Source organism: Molossus molossus, unplaced genomic scaffold, assembly GCF_014108415.1.
Source record: "Molossus molossus isolate mMolMol1 unplaced genomic scaffold, mMolMol1.p scaffold_m16_p_18, whole genome shotgun sequence".
NCBI classification, from domain to species: domain Eukaryota; kingdom Metazoa; phylum Chordata; class Mammalia; order Chiroptera; family Molossidae; genus Molossus; species Molossus molossus.
In genome coordinates, this window is record NW_023425353.1 from 36,334,970 (window position 1) to 36,360,892 (window position 25,923).

At 37.6% G+C, this 25,923-nt stretch overlaps 1 protein-coding gene across 3 annotated transcripts in view; it reads left to right on the forward strand.

Annotated features, from left to right (window-relative positions):
* Window positions 1–25,923, forward strand: part of TOPBP1 (DNA topoisomerase II binding protein 1) — a 57,587-nt gene that overhangs the window by 11,372 nt on the left and 20,292 nt on the right. For 2 of the 3 annotated variants that reach the window (XM_036266634.1, XM_036266636.1), the window contains 8 exons: window positions 164–343; window positions 1,593–1,762; window positions 4,784–4,947; window positions 5,090–5,340; window positions 11,479–11,822; window positions 12,485–12,657; window positions 18,136–18,347; window positions 20,128–20,408. In XM_036266634.1, coding sequence (XP_036122527.1) covers window positions 164–343; window positions 1,593–1,762; window positions 4,784–4,947; window positions 5,090–5,340; window positions 11,479–11,822; window positions 12,485–12,657; window positions 18,136–18,347; window positions 20,128–20,408 — 1,775 coding nt within the window. The remainder of the gene's footprint in view (window positions 1–163; window positions 344–1,592; window positions 1,763–4,783; window positions 4,948–5,089; window positions 5,341–11,478; window positions 11,823–12,484; window positions 12,658–18,135; window positions 18,348–20,127; window positions 20,409–25,923) is intronic. The other variant, XM_036266635.1, reaches the window with a different exon arrangement.

Sequence of the window (25,923 nt, forward strand, 5' to 3'; positions counted from 1 at the left end):
CTCCTCACATAGCATGTATATTTATTTTAAAATAAGAGTAATTACTGGTCACTTTAATTTTGTCTCAGGTGGGTTTTTTTAATAACATCATAAATTTGAATATTTCTGCCAAGACAGAGTTTAATGATTTGCATTTCTGTCTCTGTCTTAATAAACATGGTAGGTCAAAAATATGAATGTGCCAAGCGATGGAATGTACACTGTGTGACCACGCAGTGGTTTTTTGACAGTGTTGAGAAAGGTTTTTGTCAGGATGAGTCCATATACAAGACCGAGTCTAGACCAGAAACAAATGCTATGCCTGATACTTCAACTCCTGCTGGCCAGATCAACACAATTAATAGTAAGTCTCATTGAGATTAAAGTAAAGTATCTGTTTTTTATGTAAGAATTGATTTGTTAATAGGAGCTATGAGATATAGTGGGGAATTCCATCTTTCTTTGCTCTGCTTCCAGGCATAATTGTATAATAACCAAATTGAATGAAAAATTAGTTAAGAACTCTGGATATTTCTTTTTATAATGAATGCATACTTTCTTTCATACCCTGATGTAATGCAGAAGATGCTTAAAGAAATTAAGAATGCTAATAGATAAAGACTTAAAATAAAAGCTTAACTTTTTAAAACTTGACTGATGTGTAAACATTATTAGCACATTCCCTTTATTAGTTTGCTGCAATTATTATGATAATCTATATTCATATAAAATTTAAAACTTTCTATTTTGTAAGTTACATTTGGCAATTTAGCAAATGTTTATAAACTTTTTTTCAAATATAAGCTTCCTGGACCGTAAAGCCAGCACTTCAGATTTTTATTAAAGCAAGGCTTTGTTAAATAAATATATTAAATATATTTTCATTTAAATAAAACATGAACCTTACTTTTTTTTTTTAATCCTCACCCGAGGACATTTTTCTATATTTTGTTCAGATAGAGTGGGAGGGAGAGAGAGAGAGAGAAACATCGATGTGAAAGGGACGCATCGAGCGGCTCAACCAGGGCCGGGGACAAACTACAACTGAGGTACATGCCCTTAGCGGGAACCGAACCTGGGTCTCTCCAGACCGTAGGCCGACGCTCTAACCGCTGAGCCAAACCGGCCAGGGCATAACCTTATTTTTTATATTTTATTAGATTTTATTTTATTTTATTATTTTATTTTTTATTTTATTTTATTATGTTTTTGCATTTATCTTTAGATAGAGTAGGAGGGAGAGAGGGAGGAAGAGAGAGAAAAAGAAACATCGATGTGAGAGACACACATCGAGTGGTTGCCGCCCACACAACCCCAACCAGGGCTACGGACAAACTGCAACCAAGGTACATGCCCTTAGCGGGAACGAACCCGGGTCTCTCTGGTCCGCAGGCCGACACTCTAACCGCTGAGCCAAACTGGCCAGGGCATGAACCTTACTTTTATTTGCCTTTTTCATACTTGGCTACCAAGATTTCAGTAAAAACACTTGAATCTTAACTTTGGAAGTTTTTCATAGCCCTGTGTATATAAGAAAACTTAATCTATAGGAAAACATGTAATCATGGTTATTTTATAGTCATAAATTTATTATATCTTTGTTTAATATGTAGGTCGTACTCTTTCAGATGTCAGCCATATTTCCAACATCAATGCAAGTTGCATAAATGAATCGATATATAATTCCATTCTTAATAGCAAAGTGGAGCCTACACTTGAAAATCTAGAAAATCTTGATGTCAGTGCATTTCAAGCACCTGAAGATTTATTAGATGGTTGTCGGGTATGTCTTTATTATGTAATAATTGCAGTAAGTGACAGTGTACATCAGTACTTCCTAGTCTGACTTTGACATTGAAGACCCTTCAGAGTTGGGCTTGCTTCTTATCTGTATAAACCCTCCACACTAGCTAAGCAGATACACTTATTAAGCCATGTTCATCCTTTAACTGTCAGAGTCCCTCTGCCTGGGATGTACCTTCATCTGTTATCCTTCAAAGTCCTTGTCAGTTTTCAACTCTTCTCTGAACCCTCTTAATGACATTAGACTTTCCATCTACCTTGTTTTGAGATCACTGAGTTTCTGAACCACTTAATGGATTTCTAAGTATTTATAATATACTAGATACTATACTGATCATTTCATATAATTACTATGTTGTGTATAATTTCATTTAACTCCCACAGATAAGTCTAAATTGGATATTATCTTGAGGCTGAGACTTAGAAGATTAAAATTCTTGTTCAGAGTCACAGATCTTAAGTAACTAGCCATGTACTTCAAAGCCTGTATTTCTAATCATTAGACCCACTGCTTGGTTTAATATTTCTTGCACTATTTAGTTTTTTAGGGTATGAATGACTATCTTATAAGTGCCTTGATGGAAACATATGCTGTAGATCTCCTAGAGCTGAATACTTAATATTCCTACTTGTAGAATGAATAGGCTATGCATTCATTCTTAAAGAGTAGCGAAGATTTAACCCTGTTTTATTGTCAAGAAAGAAAAGTGGGCAAATTACTTTACCCTTCTTTACTTTTAAAACTTATCAACTTATTAGCAGAACAGAAAGTGTCTTGTATAATCATTTATTCTACACTAATTCTGGATATGACTTAATTATTCTTATAGGAAGTGTTTATTTCTAATTTTTGTTAAAGCATATTTTAGTAATGGAGGTTATTTAGTTTGGGATATACATGCAGTTAGGAATAAATCTGTTGTTCTTAAGAAGTTTTTATTTCTAAATATTTTTTATTGAGTTTTTTAGAGAGAGAGAGGAAAAGAGAGGGAGAGAGAGGAACATCGATCAGCTGTCTCCTGCACACTTCCTCCTGGGGATCCAGCCTGCAACCCGGACATGGGTTCTGACCAGGATCAAACCAGCAACTTCTGGGTGCATGGGAGGATGCTCAGTTCACTGAGCCACAACAGCCAGGCCTTAAGAAGTTTTTAAAAGACACATGTAAAATAGAGATGAAAAAGATTTTTTATATTGATTAAATTGATTAAAATGTACATATATATATATAGTTTAAAATAAAAAATTGGCCCTGCCACTGTGGCACGGTTGGTTGAGCATCCCATGCACCAAAAGGTCACCTATTCGATTCTTGGTCAGGGCACATGCTCAGGTTGTGGGTTTGGTCCCCGGTCGGGATGGGTACGGGAGGCAACCGATTGATGTTTCTCACATTGATGTATGTTTCTCTCTCCCTCTCCCATCCTCTCTAAAAAAATCAATAGACACATTTTAAAAAATAAATTATTGTATAAGTATTATCCACAAAGCAGTGCTCATTTCTTGACCTAAATTTTCTTGTTTAATTAACTCTGTGAAAAAGAAATCTCGATTTATAGGTTAGAAAATTGGTTTAAAGAGCCTAAGTAACTTGCCATGATCATGTGGTTCATCATTGGCAGCTGAACCAAAATTTAAACCTAGGTATACTTTAACTTGTTTGTTTCTATAATTATTATTTTTTAATCCTCACCTGAGGATATATTTCTATTTATCTTCAGATAAAGTGGGAGGGAGGGAGAGAGAGAGAGAGAAACATCGACATGAGAGGGACACATCGATTGGTTGCCTCCCACATGACCCCAACCAGGGCTGGGGACGAACCACAACTGAGGTATGTGCTCTTGCCTGGAATTGAACCTGCAACTCTTTGGTCCTTGGGCTGATGCTCTAACCCCTAAGCCAAACTGGCCAGGGCGGTTTCTAGAATTATTTTAAATTTTGCAAGTAGTAAGATCTTTAAGAGGCTGTCTGTGTACTAATACTTAGAAGATAATTTAATTCTGCTTTTATGTTAAGTGTCGCAATAATTGTTAAGTATCTACTGTGAAGGGTAATGCTATGAGATTATGAAGAAGTGATAATCAAAATTTCAGAATTGTTAAAAATAAAATTAAAGTTTTAGAATATACTCCTCAGTTGTTTTTTTTCTGTCTCTGTATTAAAATATACACAGTGGAAAACAATATGGAGTTTCCTCAACAAATTAAAAATTGAACTGCCATTTGACCCAGTGATCCCACGTCTAGGAATATATCCTAAGAAGCCTAAAACATAATCAGAAAGAATATATGTATCTTTATGTTTAAATCAGCACTATTTACAATAGCTGAGATCTGGAAACAGCCTGTGTCTATCAATAGATGAGTGGATAAAAAAGCTGTGGTACATATACACAATGGAGTACTATGCAGCTGTAAGAAAGAAAGATCTCTTATCCTTTGAGACGACATGGAGGGAAATGGAGAGTATTGTGCTAAGTGAAATAAGCCAATCAGAGAAAGATAAATATCACATGGTCTCACTTATTTGTGGAATATAATGAACAAAATAAACTGATGAACAAAATAGACCCAGAGACATGGAAGTAGGGATCAGACTGGCAAACCTCAGAGGAAGGGGTCAGGGGAGGGTAAGAAGAGATAAACCAAAGAACTTAGCTGTATGTATGCATAACCGATGTACGTAGACAATACTGTTGAGGGGGGTATGAGAGTGGGAAGGAGGGAGTCAATGGGGGGAAAAGGAAAAACATGTAACAAAAATAAAGTAATAAATATACAAGAGTTATTTACACAGTAGATTTTTTTTTCAATATTTATTTACTCTTGTTACAGATGTTTCTCCTTTTTCTTCCCTAGACACCCTCTTCCCCGTCTCACCCCCTCACCCCCTCCACAGTAGATTTTGATAAGTATTTTTAATAAATATGTTACTTCTAAGAGAAATAAAACATCTTACATGAATTAATCTAAAGTAAATAATTTTCTTTTTTTTGCAGATATATCTTTGCGGTTTTAGCGGCAGAAAACTAGATAAACTGAGAAGGCTTATTAACAGTGGAGGTGGAGTTCGTTTTAACCAGCTCAATGAAGATGTAACTCATGTTATTGTGGGAGATTATGATGATGAATTGAAGCAGTTTTGGGATAAATCAACCCACAGGTTTTGTTAGTTTTTAATTCACAGCTATTTCTATTCTAATAATTTTTCTTAAAATTGCATGTTTATATAATTTTGGAAACTGCATGGCAAGTGGGATGATGGTCTTTATAGTTAAACTAACATATAACTATTATTTTTGTAGGCCTCATGTAGTGGGAGCAAAATGGTTGCTAGAGTGTTTCAGTAAAGGTTATATGCTTCCTGAAGAGCCACATATTCACGCTAATTACAAGCCAGTGGAAATTCCAGTTTCAGACCAACTTGAAAGTAAAACAGGCCTTTTAAAAAGGAAGAACAACAGCTTCTCCAGGAAAGGCTTTGCTTCTGCTGAAAAGCATGAGCAAGCTGATGAAGATCTTTTCTCTCAATATGTAAATAATAACCCAGCAGTAGGTAAGTAGTTGATTAGTATTTAGTTATTAGGAGCTATTTTATTTTATTTTATTTATTTTATTTTATTTCTTTTTTATTGATTTTAGAGAGAGAGGAAGGATGTTGGCCTGTAGTTTTCTTTCTTTGTAGTGTCTTTATCTGGTTTTGGAGTTAGAATTATGCTGGTCTAATAAAAGGAGTTTGGACATCTTCTATCTTTCTTGGATTTTTGGGAATAGTTTGAGGAGAATGGTGTTAGTTCTTTGAATGTTTGGTTATACTCCCCAGTGAAGCCATCTGGGCCTGTGCTTTTGTTTGCTGGGAGTTTCTTGATTACATGTTCAATTTCCTTAGTTGTTAATGGTCTGTTCAAGTTTTCTATCTCTTCCCGGTTCAGTTTTGGGAGACTGTGTTTCTAGAAGTTTGTCCATTTTGCTTAGATTGTCCAATTTGTTGGCGTATAATTGTTCATAGTATGTTTTAATGATCCTTTATATTTCTGTGGTGTCAGTTGTTACTTCTCTTCTTTCGTTTCGGATTTTGTTTAATGAGTACCTTTCTTTTGTTTCTTGGTAAGTCTGGCTAAAGGTTCATCAATCTTGTTTATCTTTTCAGAGAACCAGCTCTGTTTCATTGATCTTTTGAATTTTTTTTTTGTTTCTATGTCGCTTATTTCTGCTCTGACCTTTACTATCTCTTTCCTTCTACTTGCTCTGGGTTTTTCTTTTTGTTTACTTTGTAGTTCTTTAAGTTGTAGGCTTAGAAAGTTAATTAGGAATTTTTCTTGCTTCTTGAGGTAGGCCTGTCGTGCTATGAACTACATAGCACTTCCCTCTCGGGACTGCTTTCACTGCATCCCATAGATTTTGTGTTGTTGTGTGTTCATTTTCATTGGTTTCCAGGAATTTTTAAATTTCTTCCTTGATCTCCTTGGTAACCATTGTTTAATAACATACTACTTAGCCTCCAAGTATTTGAATGTTTTGTGTGTTTTTATAATTGAGTTCTAGTTTCATGCCATTGTGATCTGAGAAGATGCTTGATATGATTTCAATCTTTTTGAATTTGTAGAGACTTAGTTTGTGTCCTAACATGTGCTCTATATTTGAGAATGTCCCGTGTGCACTTGAGAAGAATGTGTATTCTACTGCTTTGGTGTGAAATGTTCTGTAAATATCAGTTAAGTCCAACTGATCTAGTTCGTCATTTAAGGACTCTCTGTCCTTGTTATTTTTTTGTCTAGAAGATCTATCCAGAGGTGTCAGTGGGGTGTTAAAGTCTAGTTTTATCTTTTTGTAATGTCTTTCAATAAATAATAATTACATTCATAAGATTCTAGACATGCTATGTTAGAACTATTTCCAGTTTCTTGCTTTCTATATTATGTTTATTCTTTTTGATATTTTAATTTATATCTCTTAAAATTACATTAATTAATTAATTTATTTATTTTTATCCTCACCTGAGGACATTTTTCCATTTTTTGTTCAGATAGAGTGGGAGGGAGAGAGAGGAAGAGAAAGAGAGAGAGAAACATCGACGTGAAAGGGACACATCGAGTGGCTGCCACCCGCACGACCAACCAGGGCCGGGGACAAACTGCAACCGAGGTCATGCCCTTAGCGGGAACCGAACCTGGGTCTCTCTGAACCGCAGACCAACGCTCTAACCGCTGAGCCAAACTGGCCAGGGCTAAAATTACATTTTTAACTGTTTCCTGATATGTAACATAGGAACATTTTGAATATTGATCTGAAGTCTCATTAAAGTTTTCTATAGAATATTATCGATATTGAAATTTTTAAAATTGTGGTAAAATATATATAACATAAAATTTACTATTTTAACCATTTTAAGTGTATAATTCAGTGGTGTTAATTATATTCACATTGTTGCGCTACCATCATTATCATCCATTCCAGAATATTATCTTCCCAAATTGAAATTCTACCCATTAAAAAATAACTTCCCATTTCTTCCTCTACTCAGTCCTAGACAAACACCATTCTGTTTGCTATGAATTTGACTATTCTAGGTAGCTGATATAAATGGAATCACACAATATTTGTCCTTTTGTGTCTGGCTCAGTTTACTTAGCATAATGTCTTCAAATCCCTGGCCAGTTTGGCTCAGCGGTTGGAGTATTGGCCTGCGGTCCAGAGAGACCCAGGTTCGGTTTCCGCTAAGGGCAGGTACCTCAGTTGCAGTTTGTACCTGGCCCTGGTTGGGTCGTGCGGGTGGCAACCACTCGATGTGTCCCTTTCATGTCGATATTTCTCTCTCTCTCTCTCTCTCTCTCTCTCTATCTCTCTCCTTTCCACTCTATCTGAACAAAAAATAGGAAAATGTCCTCGGGTGAGGATAAAAAAAAAAGATTTATTTATGTCACTGACCAGGTGGCTCAGTTGGTTAGAGCATCATCCTGTACACCAAAAGGTTGTGGATTTGATTCCCAGTCAGAGCACATACCTAGGTTGTGGGTTCAGTCCCCAGTTGGAATGTGCTGGAGGCAGCCGAACGATGTTTCTCTCTCACATAAAGGGTTTTTTCTCTCTCTCTCCTTTCCTTATCTAAAATCAATAAAAATGTGCCCTCAGGTGAGGATTAAAAAGAAAAGATTCATTTATGTTTTAGCATGTGTCAGAATCTTCATGTTTAGTTTTTTTGTGTATTTTGAAGTTTTATGAAATGGTGCTCCTCATTTTCCTAATGTTTTTAAACTTCAAGTCAATTTTGTCTGATATTAATACAGTTATCCCTGCCTCATGTAGATCAACATTCAGTATGACTGACTTTTTCTTTTAGCTGTAAATTTGGTTGATTTACATTTTTTGTTATTTGTGATATGTTTTTATTTTCTACCATCTTATTTTGTACTTTGTCCCATTTTTCTATGCTTCCTTGTTGTTTATTTTTATGTAAAGATTTTTTATTGACTTTTCAGAGAGAGAGAGAAAGGGATAGAGAGAGAAACATCGATCAACCACCTCCTGCATACATCCTCCCCCAACATGGTGATCGAGCCTGAAACCCGGACATGTGTCCTAACCAGGAATCAAACCAGCATCCTTTTTGTGCATGGGATGCCGCCCAACCAACTGAGCTACACTGACCAAGGCTAGGCTATGCTTCCTTGTTTTTTTAAAACAATTTTGCCTTTTGGGTAGATTGAACTTGCCTCCTCCTGCCTCAAATCCGACTCTAAACTTTATATCTTTCCCTCTCCTGATTAGGAAGATATGTATACTATTTATATTTTCAGTGGTTACCTTTGGAACTTTAATGTGCATCATAACTTAAACTCTAAAGTTATTCAGAAGTTTTATATTCCTTGAATAATACAAGAGCCTTATAACACTTCACCATTAGTATTGACTACATCCTTCTATACATGTACTCACTAATACACTCACTTTATGTGATTTTGTCTAATACTTTCATTGTCTTTTTTAATGTCACAATTAGACATTGTTATTGTTTTATATGGTCAGTATTTTTATATTTGCAAACATGTTTAGCTATTTATTTTCTTCCTGTTCCTATTGCTTCTGAAACCTCTCTTCTGGAATCATTTACTTTCCTCTTCAAATATATCCTTTAGAAATTCCTTCGGTTTCTGTTAATGTTTTTGTTTTGCCCTTTTCCTTAAAAGATAGTTCTGCTAGATACACAGTTCTAGATAGGTACTTTGTCTAAGCTTGTTGGAGTTATTACTTTATTGTCATTTGTTTCCATGATTGCTGGATAAGAAGTCATGGGAGGGATAGAATGGGAGGGAGAGAGAGGGAGAGAGAGAGAAACATTGATGTGAAAGGGACACATGGAGTGGCTGTCACCCGCACATCCCAACCAGGGCCGGGGACAAACTGCAACTGAGGTATGTGCCCTTAGCGGGAACCAAACCCGGGTCTCTCTGGACCACAGGCCAACGCTCTAACCTCTGAGCCAAACTGGTCAGGGCAAAGCTATACTTCTCCAGAGTGTTAGCAAGAGCAACTGAAACACTTTCATTAAGGAGTAAGTTTTATGTGTGGGATGTGTGAGTGTGTGTATACACACACCTTATATATTATTTATGTATGGCAATAATTAGTTTAAAAGTAAAAATTTTAATGTCTGTTAGAGATAAGAATAGAAATAAGAAGATGCCATTATAACAATATTATGGACTCTGGAACCACTCAGATATTGGTTTATGTCATTTCTGCCACTTAATAACTATGACCTTAGACAAGTTACATAATCTATTTAAACCTGAGATATCTCTTGAAGGGGTATAGATATACCAATAGTGTCAACCTCATAGTATCATGAACATTAATGACATGCATGTAAAGCACTTAGGTACAATGCCTGTATAAATGAATAAGTGAAGAATCCTCGAATAGTTTCCAGGCTTGTTTGAATTCCATAAAGCAGGACTTGGTAAATTATTTTTGTAAAAGGCCAGACAATAAATATTTTAGGCTTTGCCAGCCACATTCTGTCTCTATCACGTATTCTATTTTGTTTTTGCAATCTTTTTTTTTTTTTTTTATCCTCACCCGAGGACATTTTTCGATATTTTCAGATAGAGCGGGGGGGGGGGGGGCATCGACATTAAAGGGACACATCGAGTGGTTGCCACCCGCACAACCCAAAAAGGGCCGGGGACAAACTGCAAGCGGGAACCGAACCCAGGTCTCTCTGGACCTCAGGCCAACGCTCTAACCACTGAGCCAAACTGGCCAGGGCTACAATAATTTTTTTAAAATGTGAAAACTATTCTTAACCCCCATTTTGGCCCCTAGGCTGTAGTTGGCTGATTCCTACCATTGAAGTGTTACCATCCAACATAGTGCCACTAGAGTTTTCAAAAAACACTCTTAAGTTTTTACCTCTTAAACTTTTTAGCCTCTATTTGACAATGTTTATTGCATACTAGGGACTGTGTAATTTAGTTATTGACATTTACATTTTTATTTAGCTGTGTCCTTTTGTTTTTACTACCTAGCAGCCAACTTTATCTTAAAATGAAGTTAAGACCATTTACTTGGGTCTTTTTTTTTTTTTTTTATCCTCACCCGAGGACATTTTTTCATTTTTTGTTCAGGTAGAGTGGGAGGGAGAGAGAGGAACAGAGAGAGAGAGAGAAACATCGACGTGAAAGGGACACATCGAGTGGCTGCCAACCGCACAACCAACCAGGGCCGGGGACAAACTGCAACCGAGTACGTGCCCTTAGCGGGAACCGAACCCGGGTCTCTCTGGACCGCAGGCCAAAGCTCTAACCGCTGAGCCAAACCGGCCAGGGCAAGACCATTTACTTGGGTCTTGATCAGTTCTCTTAAGAAATCTATACAGCCCTGGCCAGTTTGGCTCAGCGGTTAGAGCTTTGGCCTGCGGTCCAGAGAGACCCGGGTTCGGTTCCCGCTAAGGGCATGTACCTCGGTTGCAGTTTGTCCCCGGCCCTGGTTGGGTCATGCAGGAGGCAGCCACTTGATGTGTCCCTTTGACGTCGATGTTTCTCTCTCTTCCTCTCTCTCTCTACCTCCCACTCTTTGAACAAAAAATGGAAAAATGTCCTCAGGTGAGGATAAAAAGGAAAAGAAAGAAAGAAAAGAAAAAGAAATCTGTGTAGAAGCTAAGTAGCTCCAATTTCATTATGAAACATTTTAGAAAATTTTAAAAGAGAAGTAACCACAGTTATCTTATTATTGCATCTATATGGTTATTTCCATGTAAAAAGCTTGACTGTTCAGGCCTGTTACTTCTATTTTTTTTTTCTTTATTGTTGTAAGTATTACAGATGTCCCCCTTTTTTTTCCTTAATGATATATTCTCTATTGTGAGTTATCTAAACCAGTTTTGGAACTAAGACACACCCATGAAGTTATTAGAGCTTCATAATTTTCAGCTAGAGTTTCTAGGATGCTAGTAGTACTGAGAACAGTAACATGATTGCTGATATCCTTCCTAATGAAACGTAGTAATACTAATAACACTTGGTAACTCAGAAAATGGGATGGGTTCCTATCCTTTATGCAGTGTGTACTTACTAAAGCATTTGTTTTTAAGTGTGATCACAATTCCCAAGCTCTATGTTACTTTAATATTCTTGCTAGGAAATAAACTTTATAAGATAAACTATGTTAGAAAACATTTCTTTTTCTCTTCCAGTGGAAGCTGCAAAGTCTGAAGTTGGGGTCTTTAATGACACTACTCATGTTGAGCCCTTGAATGATTCTACTCATATTTCTCTTCAAGAAGAAAACCAATCTTCTGTCAGTCATTGCCTCCCTGATGCTTCTACAATTATTGAAGAAGGTTTATTTAGCCAAAAGAGTTTCCTTGTTTTAGGTTTTAGTGATGAAAATGAATCTAACATTGCATCTGCCATAAGAGAAAATGCTGGAAAAATCATATCCCTTCAGAGCAGAATTGTTGCTGATTATGCTGTGGTTCCTCTGCTGGGTTCTGAAATAGAAGCAACTGTGAGAGAAGTTGTTACAAATACGTGGCTGGTAAGAAAAGACTGTAGCAGTTAAAGCGTATCTGAATGACAAGAGTGTTAATGTTTATTTCTTAGGCAGTTCAATTTAGGAAAATTGGTGCTTGGGTCTGGGCAGTGACTGGATTTTGTTTTAGCATAGGAAATTCAGAATATGAAAATGTTCAAGCTTCTTGGTCTTAATCTTGGTAGAGTAGAGATTATTGTTTCCCAGAGGCCAAAGCAGCATTTCTTGTTAGGACATCTCATACAATTTCAATTTTCCCTGCTTTCTCACAACCAATGCATGACATGTACTTTTGTATTATTCCATTTTCCTAGTTCATCACTGGTAATTTCACCATGGATTTTTTTTTAACTTTTCAAGAATTAAGAGGAAAAAATTATAAACTAATACATTGAAAGAAATTAAATTTGAAGCAATATTCAATAACTTCAATGATAAGTCTGATAGATTGTATCCTTAATATTTTAGAATGTAATATTTAATGGAATGAATTGATATAAATTTCTTTGCATATTATGATTTGAAATTTATTGAGAATGAGCATACACAAGTTTATATTAAAGTAAAATTGCTTTTTATCTAAACTAAAATTGCTACTGTAACTGAACCTTTGTTAACCAGTGGCTGCTTATTTCAGGTTGATGTTATTGTTTCTCTTATTTTTAAAGGTAACTTGTATAGACTATCAGACTTTAATTGATCCAAAGTCGAGTCCTCTTTTCAAGCCAGTCCCAGTAATGGCAAGAACAACTCCTTTAGAGAATTGTGTTATTTCATTCAGCCAGTATGTGGGAGCAGAAAAAGATTCATTGACATTCTTAGCAAACCTCCTTGGAGCAAGGTATGTAGTATTTTTAGTGTACCTGCTGTCTTGATGTACTTTTATTTGTTTTTGACTTATTAGAGAGCATTCAAATTAGAATTTGGCTGTGTGTTTTTATACTATTTATGGGCAATGTGTAGTGTATCTGTGTGATGGCTCAAAGGGAGAGGGGAGAGTGCTACCAAATGGATGCCTGACAGATGTTAAGACTACAGACATTGCCCTGGCCGGTTTGGCTCAGCAGTTGGAGTGTCGGCCCACCAACCAGAGAGGCCTGGGTTTGGTTCCTGGGTGTGTACCTCGATTGTGGTTTGTCCCCAGCCTCAGTTGGGGTCGTGTGGGTGGCGACCACTTGATGTGTCTCACGTCGATGTTTCTCTCTCTCTCTCTCTTTCTCCCCCCCCCCCCCTTATCTCCCTCCTGCTCTATCTGAAGATAAATGCAAAAATGTCCTCAGGTGAGGATTGAAAAAAAACAAAACAACACTACAGACATTAAGGCTTACCTACCAGGAAATGGGTTCTTTAAAACTGATATGTGTGCCATTATTGAATATTGCTTATCTAAGCATTATTTCTTTCCCTGTGCTATATGGTCAATTTACTCTTTTTCCATATACATTCATTATTTCTCTGGTTTTCAGCCAGAAATGCAAAATGTTAAGGGGAAAGAATAAGCCATGGCTGGTGTTGCTCAATGGTTAGAGTGTTGGCCTGCAAGCTAAAGGGTCACAGGTTCGATTCCCAGTCAGGTGCATGTACCTGGGTTGCAGGATTGATCTCCGGCCCCAGTCAGTGTGGGTGGGTGGGGCAGTCAATATATATATCTCTCTCACATCGATGTTTCTTTCCCCCACTCTCTTTCCCTCCCTCCCTCCCTTTCTACCCTCTAAAAATCAATGGAAAAAATATCCTTAGGTGAGGATAAATAAATAAATGGGAATAATGAATACTTTGGGAGAAAGAAATGAATTTAAAAGTTGCTTCTGCCCAGCTGGTGTGGCTTAGTGATTGAGCGTCGACCCATGCACCACGAGGTCACGAGTTCCATTCCCATCAGGGCACATGCCCAGGTTGTGGTTCAAATTCCCAGTGGGGGGCATGCAGGAAGTGGCCAGTTGATGTTCTCTTTCATCAATGTTTCTATCTCTCTCTCACTTCCTCTCTCTAAAATCAATAAAGAAAAAATATTTTAAATAAATATGGGGAGGGGGATATCAGTAGGGGAAAAAGGAGAAACATCTGTAACAAAAATAATTTTTTTTTTTTATCCTCACCCGAGGACATTTTTCCATTTTTTGTTCAGATAGAGTGGGAGGGAGAGAGAGGAAGAGAGAGAGAGAGAGAAACATCGACGTGAAAGGGACACATCGAGTGGCTGCCACCCGCATGACCAACCAGGGCCAGGGACAAACTGCAACCAAGGTACATGCCCTTATCGGGAACTGAACCCAGGTCTCTCTGGACCACAGGCTGAAGCTCTAACCGCTAAGCCAAACCGGCCAGGGCAACAAAAATAAACTAATTAAATTAAAAAATAAAAATATACAAACCAAAAAAAAAAAAGCTTAATTGAAGTATAAACTAACATATAAAAAACTTTATTTTTTTTTTATATATATATAAATAAAAGTTGCTTCCAAAATTCAAATCAACCCTAAGTGAACACTAGATGGTAGTTGTTTTAAAAGGAAGTAGAAAATGTTAGTAAATGTAAATGAATTAAACTTTCACATTTAAAGAACAGTTACTTTAGATTAGATTATCAGGTGACACTTAAAATTCTTTTAAACAAGAAATACACCTAAAACAGTGATTCAGAACAAAACAAGATTGGCAAAGATATGTCAAGTAAATGCACACAAAAAGAAAGGAGGAGCCCTGGTCATTTGTCTTATTTGTTTGGAGACTAGTTCCATACACCAAAAGATTTCTAGTTCAATTCCCAGTCAGGACACATACCCTGTACCTAGATTGTGGGTTTAGTCCCTGGTTGGGGTGCATACAAGAGGCAACCAATTAATGTGTCTCTCACTCTCTCTCTCTCTCTGCACCCCCACCCCCTCCCTCTCTCTCTTCCCCTCTTACCCCCATCCCTCCCTTCTACTCTCTACCAAAAACAAAATCAGTAGAAAGCCCTGGCCGGTTTGGCTCAGCTGTTGGGGTGTCCACCCACAGACCGAAGGGTCATAGGTTCAATTCCCGGTCAAGGGCTTGTACCTGGGTTGCAGGTTCAATCCCTGGCCCCTGTTGAGGTCATGTGACAGGTAACCAATCTATGTGTCTCTCTCACATTGGTCTCTCTCTCTACTCCCCCCCACCTCCTGCCTCACTCTATCTAAAAAATAAATCAGCCCGGCCAGTGTGGCCCAATGGATTGAGTGTTGTCCCATGGACTGATGTGCTGGTTCAATTCCCTGTCAGGGCACATGCCTGGGTTGCAGGCTCACTCCCCAGCAGGGGGTGTGCAGGAGGCACCCGATTGATGTATTGTATCTCTCTCACATTGATATTTCTATCTCTCCCTTCTCTCTAAAAAAATCAGTGAAAACTTTTTTTGTTAAATCAATGGAAAAAAAATCCTCAGGTGAGGGTTAATTTTGAAAAATAAATCAATGGAAAAATATCCTCAGGTGAAGATTAACAAAAAAAGAAAAAGGAGGTGTTGCAGTTTTAATGTCCAAGTTCGGATTCAAATCAAAAGTCATTAAACAAGAAAAGGAAAGCCTGTAAATCAAGAGTGCTATTCACACTGAAGAATATATGTATCAAATACAGCATGTCTCTTTCCCTCTCACCCTCTTGTATCTCATGTCATAAAAGAAAAACAACAGGAGAGCCCTGGCCGGTTTGGCTCAGCGGTTAGAGCGTCGGCCTGTGGGCCAGAGAGACCCAGGTTCGGTTCCTGCTAAGGGCACGTACCTCGATTGCAGTTTGTCCCCGGCCCTGGTTGGGTCGTGTGGGTGGCAGCCACTCGAAGTGTCCCTTTCACGTCGATGTTTCTCTCTCTCTTCCTCTCTCTCCCTCCCACTCTGTCTGAACAAAAAATGAAAAAATATCCTTGGGTGAGGATAAAACAAACAAACAAAAAAAACACAGGAGATTTAAGGGGGAATTAGCAGTAATATATTACTTGTAGGAGACTTTAATTCCCATCTTTTACTTCATGGCAGGTCAAATAGAAAACAAGGAAGGCTAGATTTAAGTAGCATAGTTAGAGATCTACCCTGAAACAGTGAGCATACCTTTTCAAGTGCCTATGGAACATGCATAAATATTGCCTAAATAAATTTGCCAGAAAGAATACCTCATTAAATTCCTAAAGTAGAGAGTACAGACCATATTCTCTAATCACAGTCCAAAAAAACGACATGAATAGTAGAAATAGAGAGTGAAAAGTCTTATCAACTAGACTTTTTAAAAAAATCCTCACCCAAGGATATTTTTCTATTTATCTTCAGATGGAGTGGGAGGGAGAAAAAGAGAGAGAGAGAGAAACATTAGCATGAGAGGACACATCGACTGGTTGCCTCCTGCACAACCTCAACCATGGTGGGGGATGAACCTCAACTGAGGTACGTGCCCTTTACCGGAATCAAACCCACGACTCATTGGTCTGCAGGCCGTCGCTCTACCGCTGAGCCATACCAGCCAGAGCTCAGCTAGACATTTTTTGAACTGTTTTTAATAACTTGTGGTTCAAAGAGGAATTCAAAACCATTCGTAAGCCTAGAAGTAATTATCAATCCTGTCGTAACAAGGAACCCCAATGCCCAGATTATCTTAAATTTTTTGTTGTTATTTGAGAGAGGTGGGGAGAACTCAGAGAGAGAGAGAGAAACATGGATTTGTTGTTCCACTTATTTATGCATTCTCTGGTTGATTTCTTGTATGTGCCCTAACCAGAGATTGAACCCACAACATTGGGTCAGGATGAAACTCTAACCAGCTTATCTACCCAGCCAGGTACTGTGATCTTAAAGTACCATTTCCCACTAAAGAAACCAAAGGTACCAATTAGTCTGGAACATTTTGTCAGACCAGATAGGAAATACGTTATCAAAGACTACTAGGGAGAGTTGTGTCAAAAGGAAGTCCACTAGCAAAAGACAGGAAAATTTAAGTGTAACTAGAGATGATAATGGCAGTAGATCCATACACATCAAATAATGTTTCAGTCTTGACTTCCTAACAAACTAAGCTAATTGGTAATGTTGGAAAGATGCTAGGAAACCAACCCATTATTTTGAGAGCTGGTTAATGAAAGGATTAAGTATTTGTCCTCCCTTTCCCATATCTGTTTCAGAGGACCATAATAATAGACAAGACAAAGTTTCCCTTTATAGAGGTATTCCAACAAATAAATGAAGTGATGATAGGGTTGTACCTTCTAATGAAAGAATCTAGGTTGTAAATCATATAATAAAGAGAAAACCAGACATGTTTCTCCTGATGAACACACCACCAACTTGAAGTAATCTTAACCAAAATAAAAGACATAAAACTGAACTAAATGTAGTGCTTAAGGATACACTATGTGGTAAAAATAAAGGTAAGGAAATGATTACCATAAAATTCCAATACTATGAAGAAGGGACAGAAGGGAGGTGTAACTGGGACGGCACATTGGAGAGGTTCTGGAGTGGCTGGCAAGATCTTGTCGTCTGACATCTGAGGTGGATAGAAGTTTTCACCGTATAATAATTCATTAAATGTATGTATTCTTTTTTTGCTGTGTTCTGTATTTAAATCATATAAAAAGGTTTTTGGAAAAGTGAAAGTAGAAAATATAGAAAGTAATAATATGACACAGACTTCATGGATCAGTGGGTTGAATGTGAAAAATGAAAATACTAGGGAAAACGTGGAATGTTAAAGAGATTTTAAAAGTGGAGTACTTGAACATAAAACCCAGAAGTCACAAAAGAAATAACTGAATTTTGTTTATACCTCAAGTGGTAGACTTCTGTTTCTGTCCCCACATTCTCTGTCTGTGATCTTAAGCTAATCACTTAATTTCTCTGTATCTTTTCCCAGGTTTATCTGTACAGTATTTTGTAAAATAATTGGTATTTCACAAATAATTGAGAGGATCTAACAAAATTATATGTGAAAATGCTTTGAGCAGTTGTAGTTGGCTAAAATATATGTTATTCATACACTTTTCTTTGCACCTCTAGTTGTTCATGCCTCCTTTGGGGGGAAGGGACAAGGTGGGTGGGTGATGATGACTAAGGAGGACATTTTTCTGGTTATTTCTTGAAAATCTAATTTAATTAATTTACTTGTGTTTTTATTTAGAAGTTTAATTGTAACAATATCTTGTTATCCTAGAATAGTAAGAGGATTAGCTTATTTTAAGATATAGAACTGAGTTTTAATCAGTGAGTATTTACTTATACGTAGAACTCTAACAACACTGTTTTAGAATCTTCTCTCTTAGTTTGCTGGATAGTTGTATATATAACCATTTGCTTTTCTCTAAATACAACTTTAGTGTTCAAGAATACTTTGTTCGCAAATCCAATGCAAAGAAAGGCATGCTTGCTAGTACACATCTTGTATTGAAAGAACCAGGTGGTTCTAAATATGAAGCTTCCAAGAAGTGGAATTTACCAGCAGTTACTATAGATTGGCTGTTGGAAACTGCTAGAATGGGAAAGAGAGCAAATGAAAGCCATTTTCTGATTGAAAATTCAATTAAAGAAGGTTAGTACTTTTGTTTTGTTCTTTTATATGTACATGTTTTTACAATGTGATTGTTTCTGGGATATCGATGTACCAAAGCTTATTTATTTATTTTTTTTATCCTCACCCGAGGATATTTTTCCATTTTTTGTACAGATAGAGAGGGAGGGAGAGAGAGGAAGGGAGAGAGAGAGAGAGAGAAACATCGACGTGAAGGGACACATCGAGTGGCTGCCACCCGCACGACCAACCAGGGCCGGGGACAAACTGCAACCGAAGTACGTGCCCTTAGCGGGAACCGAACCCGGGTCTCTCCGGACCGCAGGCCGACGCTCTAACCGCTGAGCCAAACCGGCCAGGGCCCAAAGCTTATTTTTAGGAAATGTTACTGATTCTATTTTTCATGATGGGTACAGTGAGCCACTGTTGGGCATTCATTATTGGGTGGGAAAATAAATGTGTTCATTGCACAGATGTTTAATTTATATGTACTATCAATTGTAGGCACTATCTGAAAGCTAGAGGATGCAAAACAATATAGAAGTGTTCTAGGGGCTTAGTGTTTGAAGTCTAAAGATGAGCTTGGGCCCTGGCTGGTTTGGCTCAGCGGTTAGAGCATTGGCCTGCGGTCCAGAGAGACCCAGGTTTGGTTCCTGCTAAGGGCATGTACCGCGGTTACAGTTTGTCCCTGACCCTGATTGGGTCATGCAGGAGGCAGCCACTCATTGTGTCCCTTTCACGTCTGTGTTTCTCTCTCTCTCCCCCTCTCTATTCCTCCCACTCTATCTGAACAAAAAAATGGAAAAATGTCCTCGGGTGAAGATAAAAAAAAAAAAAAAAAATGAGCTTGGATCCCTTTTACTGTGGCTCATACTGACACACCATGTAATTAGTGTTCTCTGTTCCTCTCATCTTTGGACTTTTACATGTTTTCTCTTGCCCACCTCATGCTTGCCTGTTTCTCCTCCTTGACTTTCAGTTCTCAGCTTGGATGTCACTTTTCTTGGGAAGCCTTTCTTGATTCACCAAGTATGGCCTTTGTCTTGCCATCATACCCTGTATTATCCCTTTTATAGCTCTTATGCCAGTGTTATAATTTCGTCTCCCTACTCTACAATGAGCTCTGAAAAGAAGGAATATGCTTGTCTTAGATATTATGTATTTCCATTGGCTAGCTTTGGGCCTGGCATGGAGTAGCCATCTAACAAGTGTTTTTGTTAAACGTTGGGAAAAAGTAAGAGGCAGGGGTGGGAGGACACAGGCCCCTCTTATAAGATGATGGGATCCCTGGATAGATTTCAGACAATTCAGCAGCTTGGGTACAGCTATTTGAGCCATTGCTTACCCAGACCGACTGGAAATTTTATAACTGAGGCAAAGTGATGTTTCAGTCACATTAAAATTTCATTAAGACTTTTCTAGAACTTGACTAATTGTTAACTCTGAGTATATGTACTATAGTTGTAATTTTCTTTTTACTCTGCCGTTGACTGAAATGACATTTATTTACTAATTTTTGGCAGATTGTGAGGTTTATTGAAAATATTTCAAGTTACATGCTGAAATGGGAAACCTAGTTTCATTAATTACTTGTTTCAGTTGATATGCTTGTCTAACTTAACATATTTTAGTACATCTTCTGGTCTGTTTCTTGGAAAGTGGGTATATAACTTTGTGATTTAAGGTGTACTTGAGGATTTGCATGAAAATGAACAATAAGATAAAAATTTCACTATGTGCCTCTTTAGGGAAAATAAGGCAACATTAGTGGGTCATATTTCTTTTCTTTTTAAATCTCCAGAGCAAAGTTTAGAAACTGAAATAACAAATGGGATGGATCTAAATTCAGATGCTCTGGAGCATCCTGCTGCATTGGAAACTCACAGGAAAACAGCCATTACCCCTTTAGATCTGAACCGCTTTCAGAGTAAAGCTTTCCATGCTGTGATCTCTCAACACACCGGGCAGGTTTCAGTTTCCCCCGCAGGACAGCCAGTCCAGAAGGAGCCCTCACTGGACCTGGATACACCATCAAAATTTCTGTCCAAGGACAAACTCTTCAAGCCCTCCTTTGACGTAAAGGTAAGGTTTATAAAAATGATCCTGGAATTAACAGTTTTATAGTGTATAAAGTTAAAGCACCATATTCCGCATCACCTCTAAACTTTGTAGTAGTAAATTTTCCAGTAATGTTGGCAAGTAGACTCATATTATTGAGTCTCTGTTTATACCTATGGTTGAGGTAAAGGCTAGAGGTAAATATAGTGTGAAATCAGAACATCTGGGTTCAGATTCTATATCTCTCATGAACATTATAACTCTAGGCAGATTATTTAACATGATATCTGACCATCAGTTTCTTTTATATAAAGAGAGTAATATCACTTGCTCTGAAAACTCCGATTTATCATAAGGATCAAATGAAATGGTGTGATAAGATAATTATATAAATGATAAAATAGTACAGGGTGGAGCAAAAGTAGGTTTACAGTTGTGAGTACATGAAACAGTTTATTATTGCATTATTTCTTAATTATTATATTTTCCACATGAACAACTGTAAACCTACTTTTGCCCCACCCTGTATAAACACACTGCTATTTATGTTTCGATTCTGGGAGTACAGTCAGTGCTTGCTTTCTGAAACTCTTTATTATCATCTTGCTTTTTAGTCATTTTCCTTAAAATGATGAGTTAACTCTGTACCTTTTTTGCTCTCCTTGGCACTGGAGTATGGCTTCCTTTCTTAAAAAAAATAATTTACAGCCCTGGCCGGTTTGGCTCAGCGGTTGGAGCGTCGACTGCGGTCCAGAGAGACCTGGGTTCGGTTCCCGCTAAGGGCACGTACCTCGGTTGCAGTTTGTCCCCGGCCCTGGTTGGGTCGTGCAGGTGGCAACCACTCGATGTGTTCCCTTCATGTCAATGTTTCTCTCTCTCTCTCTCTCTCTCTCTTCCTCCCACTCTATCTGAACAAAATAATAATAATAATAATAATAATAATAATTTACAGATAAAGGGCTGATTTAACTTTCTTAAAAAGTTTTCTTTTATTCCTCAAAGATGATTTTCTTTACTGTTCCTATAGTAGCATTTGGGTTTCAAGTGGCTCTTCAAACCATTGTCTGTTATTTTTTTATCCATGAACCTTTGCAAAGGTATTGTGCCATACATCTATTTTACTCTTAGGGTATTAAGCAACATTTTAATAATTGTTACTAGTAGTAATAAGTACTAGTATTTACTAGTAACAATTGTTTAGAGCAGACTTATGAAATTTACAGACTGTTCATCTCCAGAAAATAAATATAAGTTAATACCAGGAACAATTTTCTCCAAGCTAAATCTTTGATCAAATCTCTCTTTAATTTTTAATTTAAAAAAATTACAGCTGACATATAATATTATGAGTTTCAAGGTGATCAAATCTTTTCTGAAGTAACATTTTGTACTGTGATTATCACTGTTCCTATGCCCACATGTAGATATGCCCACATACAACACGAGGAACTGTAGTAAAGGGTCGCGGCATTAGGAAGAGTGAGAACCATTGTAAAGCAAGTCAACTTCTTTGGGCTTCATTATTCCCATCTGTAAAATCATGGAATATGTGTAGATGATCTCTAAGGTCTCATAGTTCACAGACTTTCTGAGTAATAAATGAAATACTAATAGTAGGTAAGAAAATGGTTGAAATATTTTCAGTCATTTAGACCATTCTTTAGATATCTTGCAATGGAAAACCAGTGGTTCTGAAATAATCTCTGTGAAGGTGCAAAACATGTATAAAGGTTTCATTGTTTAGAGCAGCAATTTTCAACTGCTCTGCCTCAATAATTTTTAAAACATGCTGATACCTGACTATTTAGATCCTATTAATCTAAGGGATATTGACCTCTTTTCCCTTAGATTGTCATATAAAAATATGACAACAGTCAACACAATAGCTATCTGGTGTGGATGAATCAAAATTATACCTAATTTTTGGTCAGATCAGTAAAAAATATATTTTTTGGTGTGCCACAGTTTTTAGTAATTATTTGTATGCTATGAGATGAAAAAGGTTGAAAATCACTGGTTTAGCGTCATAATTTATTTAGCATTGTTTTCCATGGGTTTTTGTGGGGGGGGTGAATTTTGGTGATGTATAAACTAGTACTTCATCTTATAATCAGTGGTTTTTCAAATTGATGTAATAATTGCCCAGCTGGTGTGGCTCAGTGGTTGAGCATCGACCCAAGCACCAAGAGGTCACCATTTCGATTCCCAGTCAGGTCACATGCCCAGGTTGTGGGCCCAATCCCCAGTGGGGGGCATGCAGGAGGCAGCCATTCGATATTCTCTCTCATCGATGTTTCTCTCTCTCCCTTTCTCTTTAAAATCAATAAAGAAAAAACAATTTTTTTAAACTGATGTAATAATGGCATATTTTTTGCTCTGAAAGCAGAGGACCAGTGGAATAATGACAAAATTAAACATATGTTAGTTTTCACAATAAAGAAACACCTCTTATTGAAACTTTGTGTTTAATTGACACATTGGAAAAGTACAGTAAATGTGCTGCTAAGTGAAATATCAGTGTTAACAGTTGGGAAGCCACTATACATGTCAGAAAGAGATCATTGCCATTGCCTTACAACCTTCCTCCCTCATTTCCCTTTTCCATCACTGCTTCCTTCTTTCTTCCCAAAGGTAACACTCCTGACTTTTAACACTGTAGCTTTGTTATGCTTGTTTTTGACTTTTACTTAGGTATTTATCCTTTTGAGTCTTTTGTTGTTGTTGTTCAACCTTCATTTGGAAGATTTGTCCATGTTGCTACCTCCAACTGTAGTTAATTTATTTTATTAATGTGTAATATTTCATTATATGGATATACTGCAATTTACATATCCAGTCTATTATTGATGGGGCAGTTATGTGATCACTAGTTTTTTCGCTCTTACAAATAATGCATCTGTGAGCATTCTTGTGCATGTCTATTGGAATACGTGTGCATGCCTTTCTTTTTGGTATATACCTAGAAGTGGAATTGTGGGGGGGTGGGGGACGGTTGTTGGGTTTTTGTTTTTTGTTTTTTGCAGTGGAGAGAATACAGTCACCTTCTTTGCAGAACACTAAGCAAGAAGAATGGGACTCTATATCGCTTAAAGCCCAAACTCCCCAGAGAGTTACCATTTGGGGCTTTTTTTTTTTTTAAATCCTCACCTGAGATTATTTTTCTATTTATCATCAGATAGAGTGGGAGGGAGGGAAAGAGAGAGAGAGAGAGAGAGAAACATCGATGTGAGAGAGACACATTGACTGGCTGCCTCTTGCACAACCTGACTGCTGGGGATGAACTGCAACCAAAGTATGTGCCCTTGACTGGAATCAAACCCGGGACTCATTGGTCCTCGGGCTGACGCTCTAACCGCTGAACTAAACTGGCCAGGGCCATTAGAGGCTTTTAAGAGCAAAAATCATAAGTAAGGGGTCCAGGGCTGTGTTGATTGGTCAGTTCTTATGCAAGCTTCAGCAGTGCTGGGTTTTATTTCAACTTGAGTAGACACACGAGCTGTCAAATTGGTTATACCAGCTTATATTCCACCGATAGTGTATAGAACACCTGGTGTTCCCTATCCTTGCCAACAAGGCATTATAATCTTTAAAAACTTTTTATTTGGGAATAATTTCTAACTTACAAAGTTATAAAATAAAAATGGTACAAGCAGTACTCATACCCCTAGAGATTCTTAGAGGCCAAGTAAGAAAGTATTTGAGGAAGGAGTGGTTAACTATGTCACATGCTGCTGAAAGAAGAACAGGAAACTCATCCCTGGATTTGGTATTGTGGAGGTCACTGGTGATCTTAACAGTAAGGGTTTTGACAACAACATGGTGGAGGTGGAAGTCAGTGTGGATTCATAAGGGAATGCAAGAATTGGAGACAGTAAATGCAAACAATACATTTGAGGAGTTTTACTATAGAGGGAAACCAAAAAATGGTTGTTTTTTAAATGGCATAAATAAATGTATGCCAATGTGAGTGATCCAGTAGAGATCTAATTGATGATGCGGGTAAGAGGGGGAGAATTGCTAAAGCCACGTCTTTGAGTTGGTGAGAGGAGTTTGGATCTAGTGCTTAAGTGGAGGAAAGTACCAGAAGGGAAGTAGTGTTCATGTCACAGGTGCTGATGGTGGGTAGATGTGGAATGGAGCATATTACTTTGTATATGAATAATCCTTTTAAATGCTATGGAGAAATTTAACAAAACTTTACCAAATAGAAATCCTTACCATGTTTTTTGCAAAAAAAGATTAAGCATTGTAAAGATCTATGAAGGTAATAAAGATTCTGTTAAAAATACAAACAGAAATAGTATTAACAATCTGAAAAGAATAACAGGGTAGGAACCTAGTCCTGGTTATTAAAACAAAGTTGCAGTAATTGAAGCAGTTTGTTATTGTCACGTGAATTATCAAATCAGTGCAAAAGAGTACACCCCATAGATAGGAGAATGAATAATATCATTTATTATATAATATAATCAGACAGCTGAGAAAACAGTTGGGATGAGACCTCATTACCTTGCATAGGAATAAATCTCAGAGGATCAGATAATTAAACACAAGAAAATGAAGGCATAAAAATTCTAGAACAGACCATGAGAGAGTTTGTTTCTAAATAATTCAGTGTGAGGAAGGCCTTTCTAACTATACCATACACCCCAAATGAAATAAAAATTTATATGAATTTGACAGCAATAACAAATTCTCCATATTTAAATATGTAGGTTTTATAAATGTGTAGTAAGTTGTTTTTTTTTTAATTATTGATTTTAGGGAGAGAGATAGAAACATTGATGAGAGTGCCTGGCCAGTGTGGCTCAGTGGATTGAGTTGTCCCATGGACTGAGAGGTCCTGGTTCGATTTCTGGTCCAGGCACATGCCCAGGTTACAGGCTCAATCCCCAGTGGAGGACATGCAGGAGGCAGCCAATCACTATTTCTATCTCTCTCCCAAAAAAATCAATAAAAACATATATTAAAAAAAAAAAAGAGCCCTGGCTGGTTTGGGTCAGTGGTTAGAGCATCAGCCTACGGACCAATGAGACCCGGGTTCAATTCTAGCCAAGCGCACGTTATCTCGGTTGCGGTTTGGCCCTGGCCCTGGCCGGGTTGCATGGGAGGCAACCAGTCAATGTGTCTCTCTCACATCCATGTTTTTCTCTCTCTCTCTCTCTCCCCCTTCCCCCCCTTTCCCTCTCTCCTTCTCCCTCCTAATCTGTCTGAAGATAAATGGAAAAATGTCCTTGGGTAAGGATTAAAAAAAAAGAAGAAGAAACATCGATGAAAGAGAACATCAATTGGCTGCTTCCTTAATGCTCTCCACTGGGGATTTGGCCCACAATCTGGGCATGTGTCCTGACCGGGAATCGAACCGGGAACCTGTTGATGCATAGATTGATGCTCAACCACTGAGCCACACCAGCCGGGCAAAGTATTTGTTTAAAAAGATTCTCCATGGCAAAAATTTGACAAACTACAAATTGGAAACGAGCGTGTATATATAAAAGACTAATAACACAGTGTGTGTGTATGTGTAGATTCATACAAA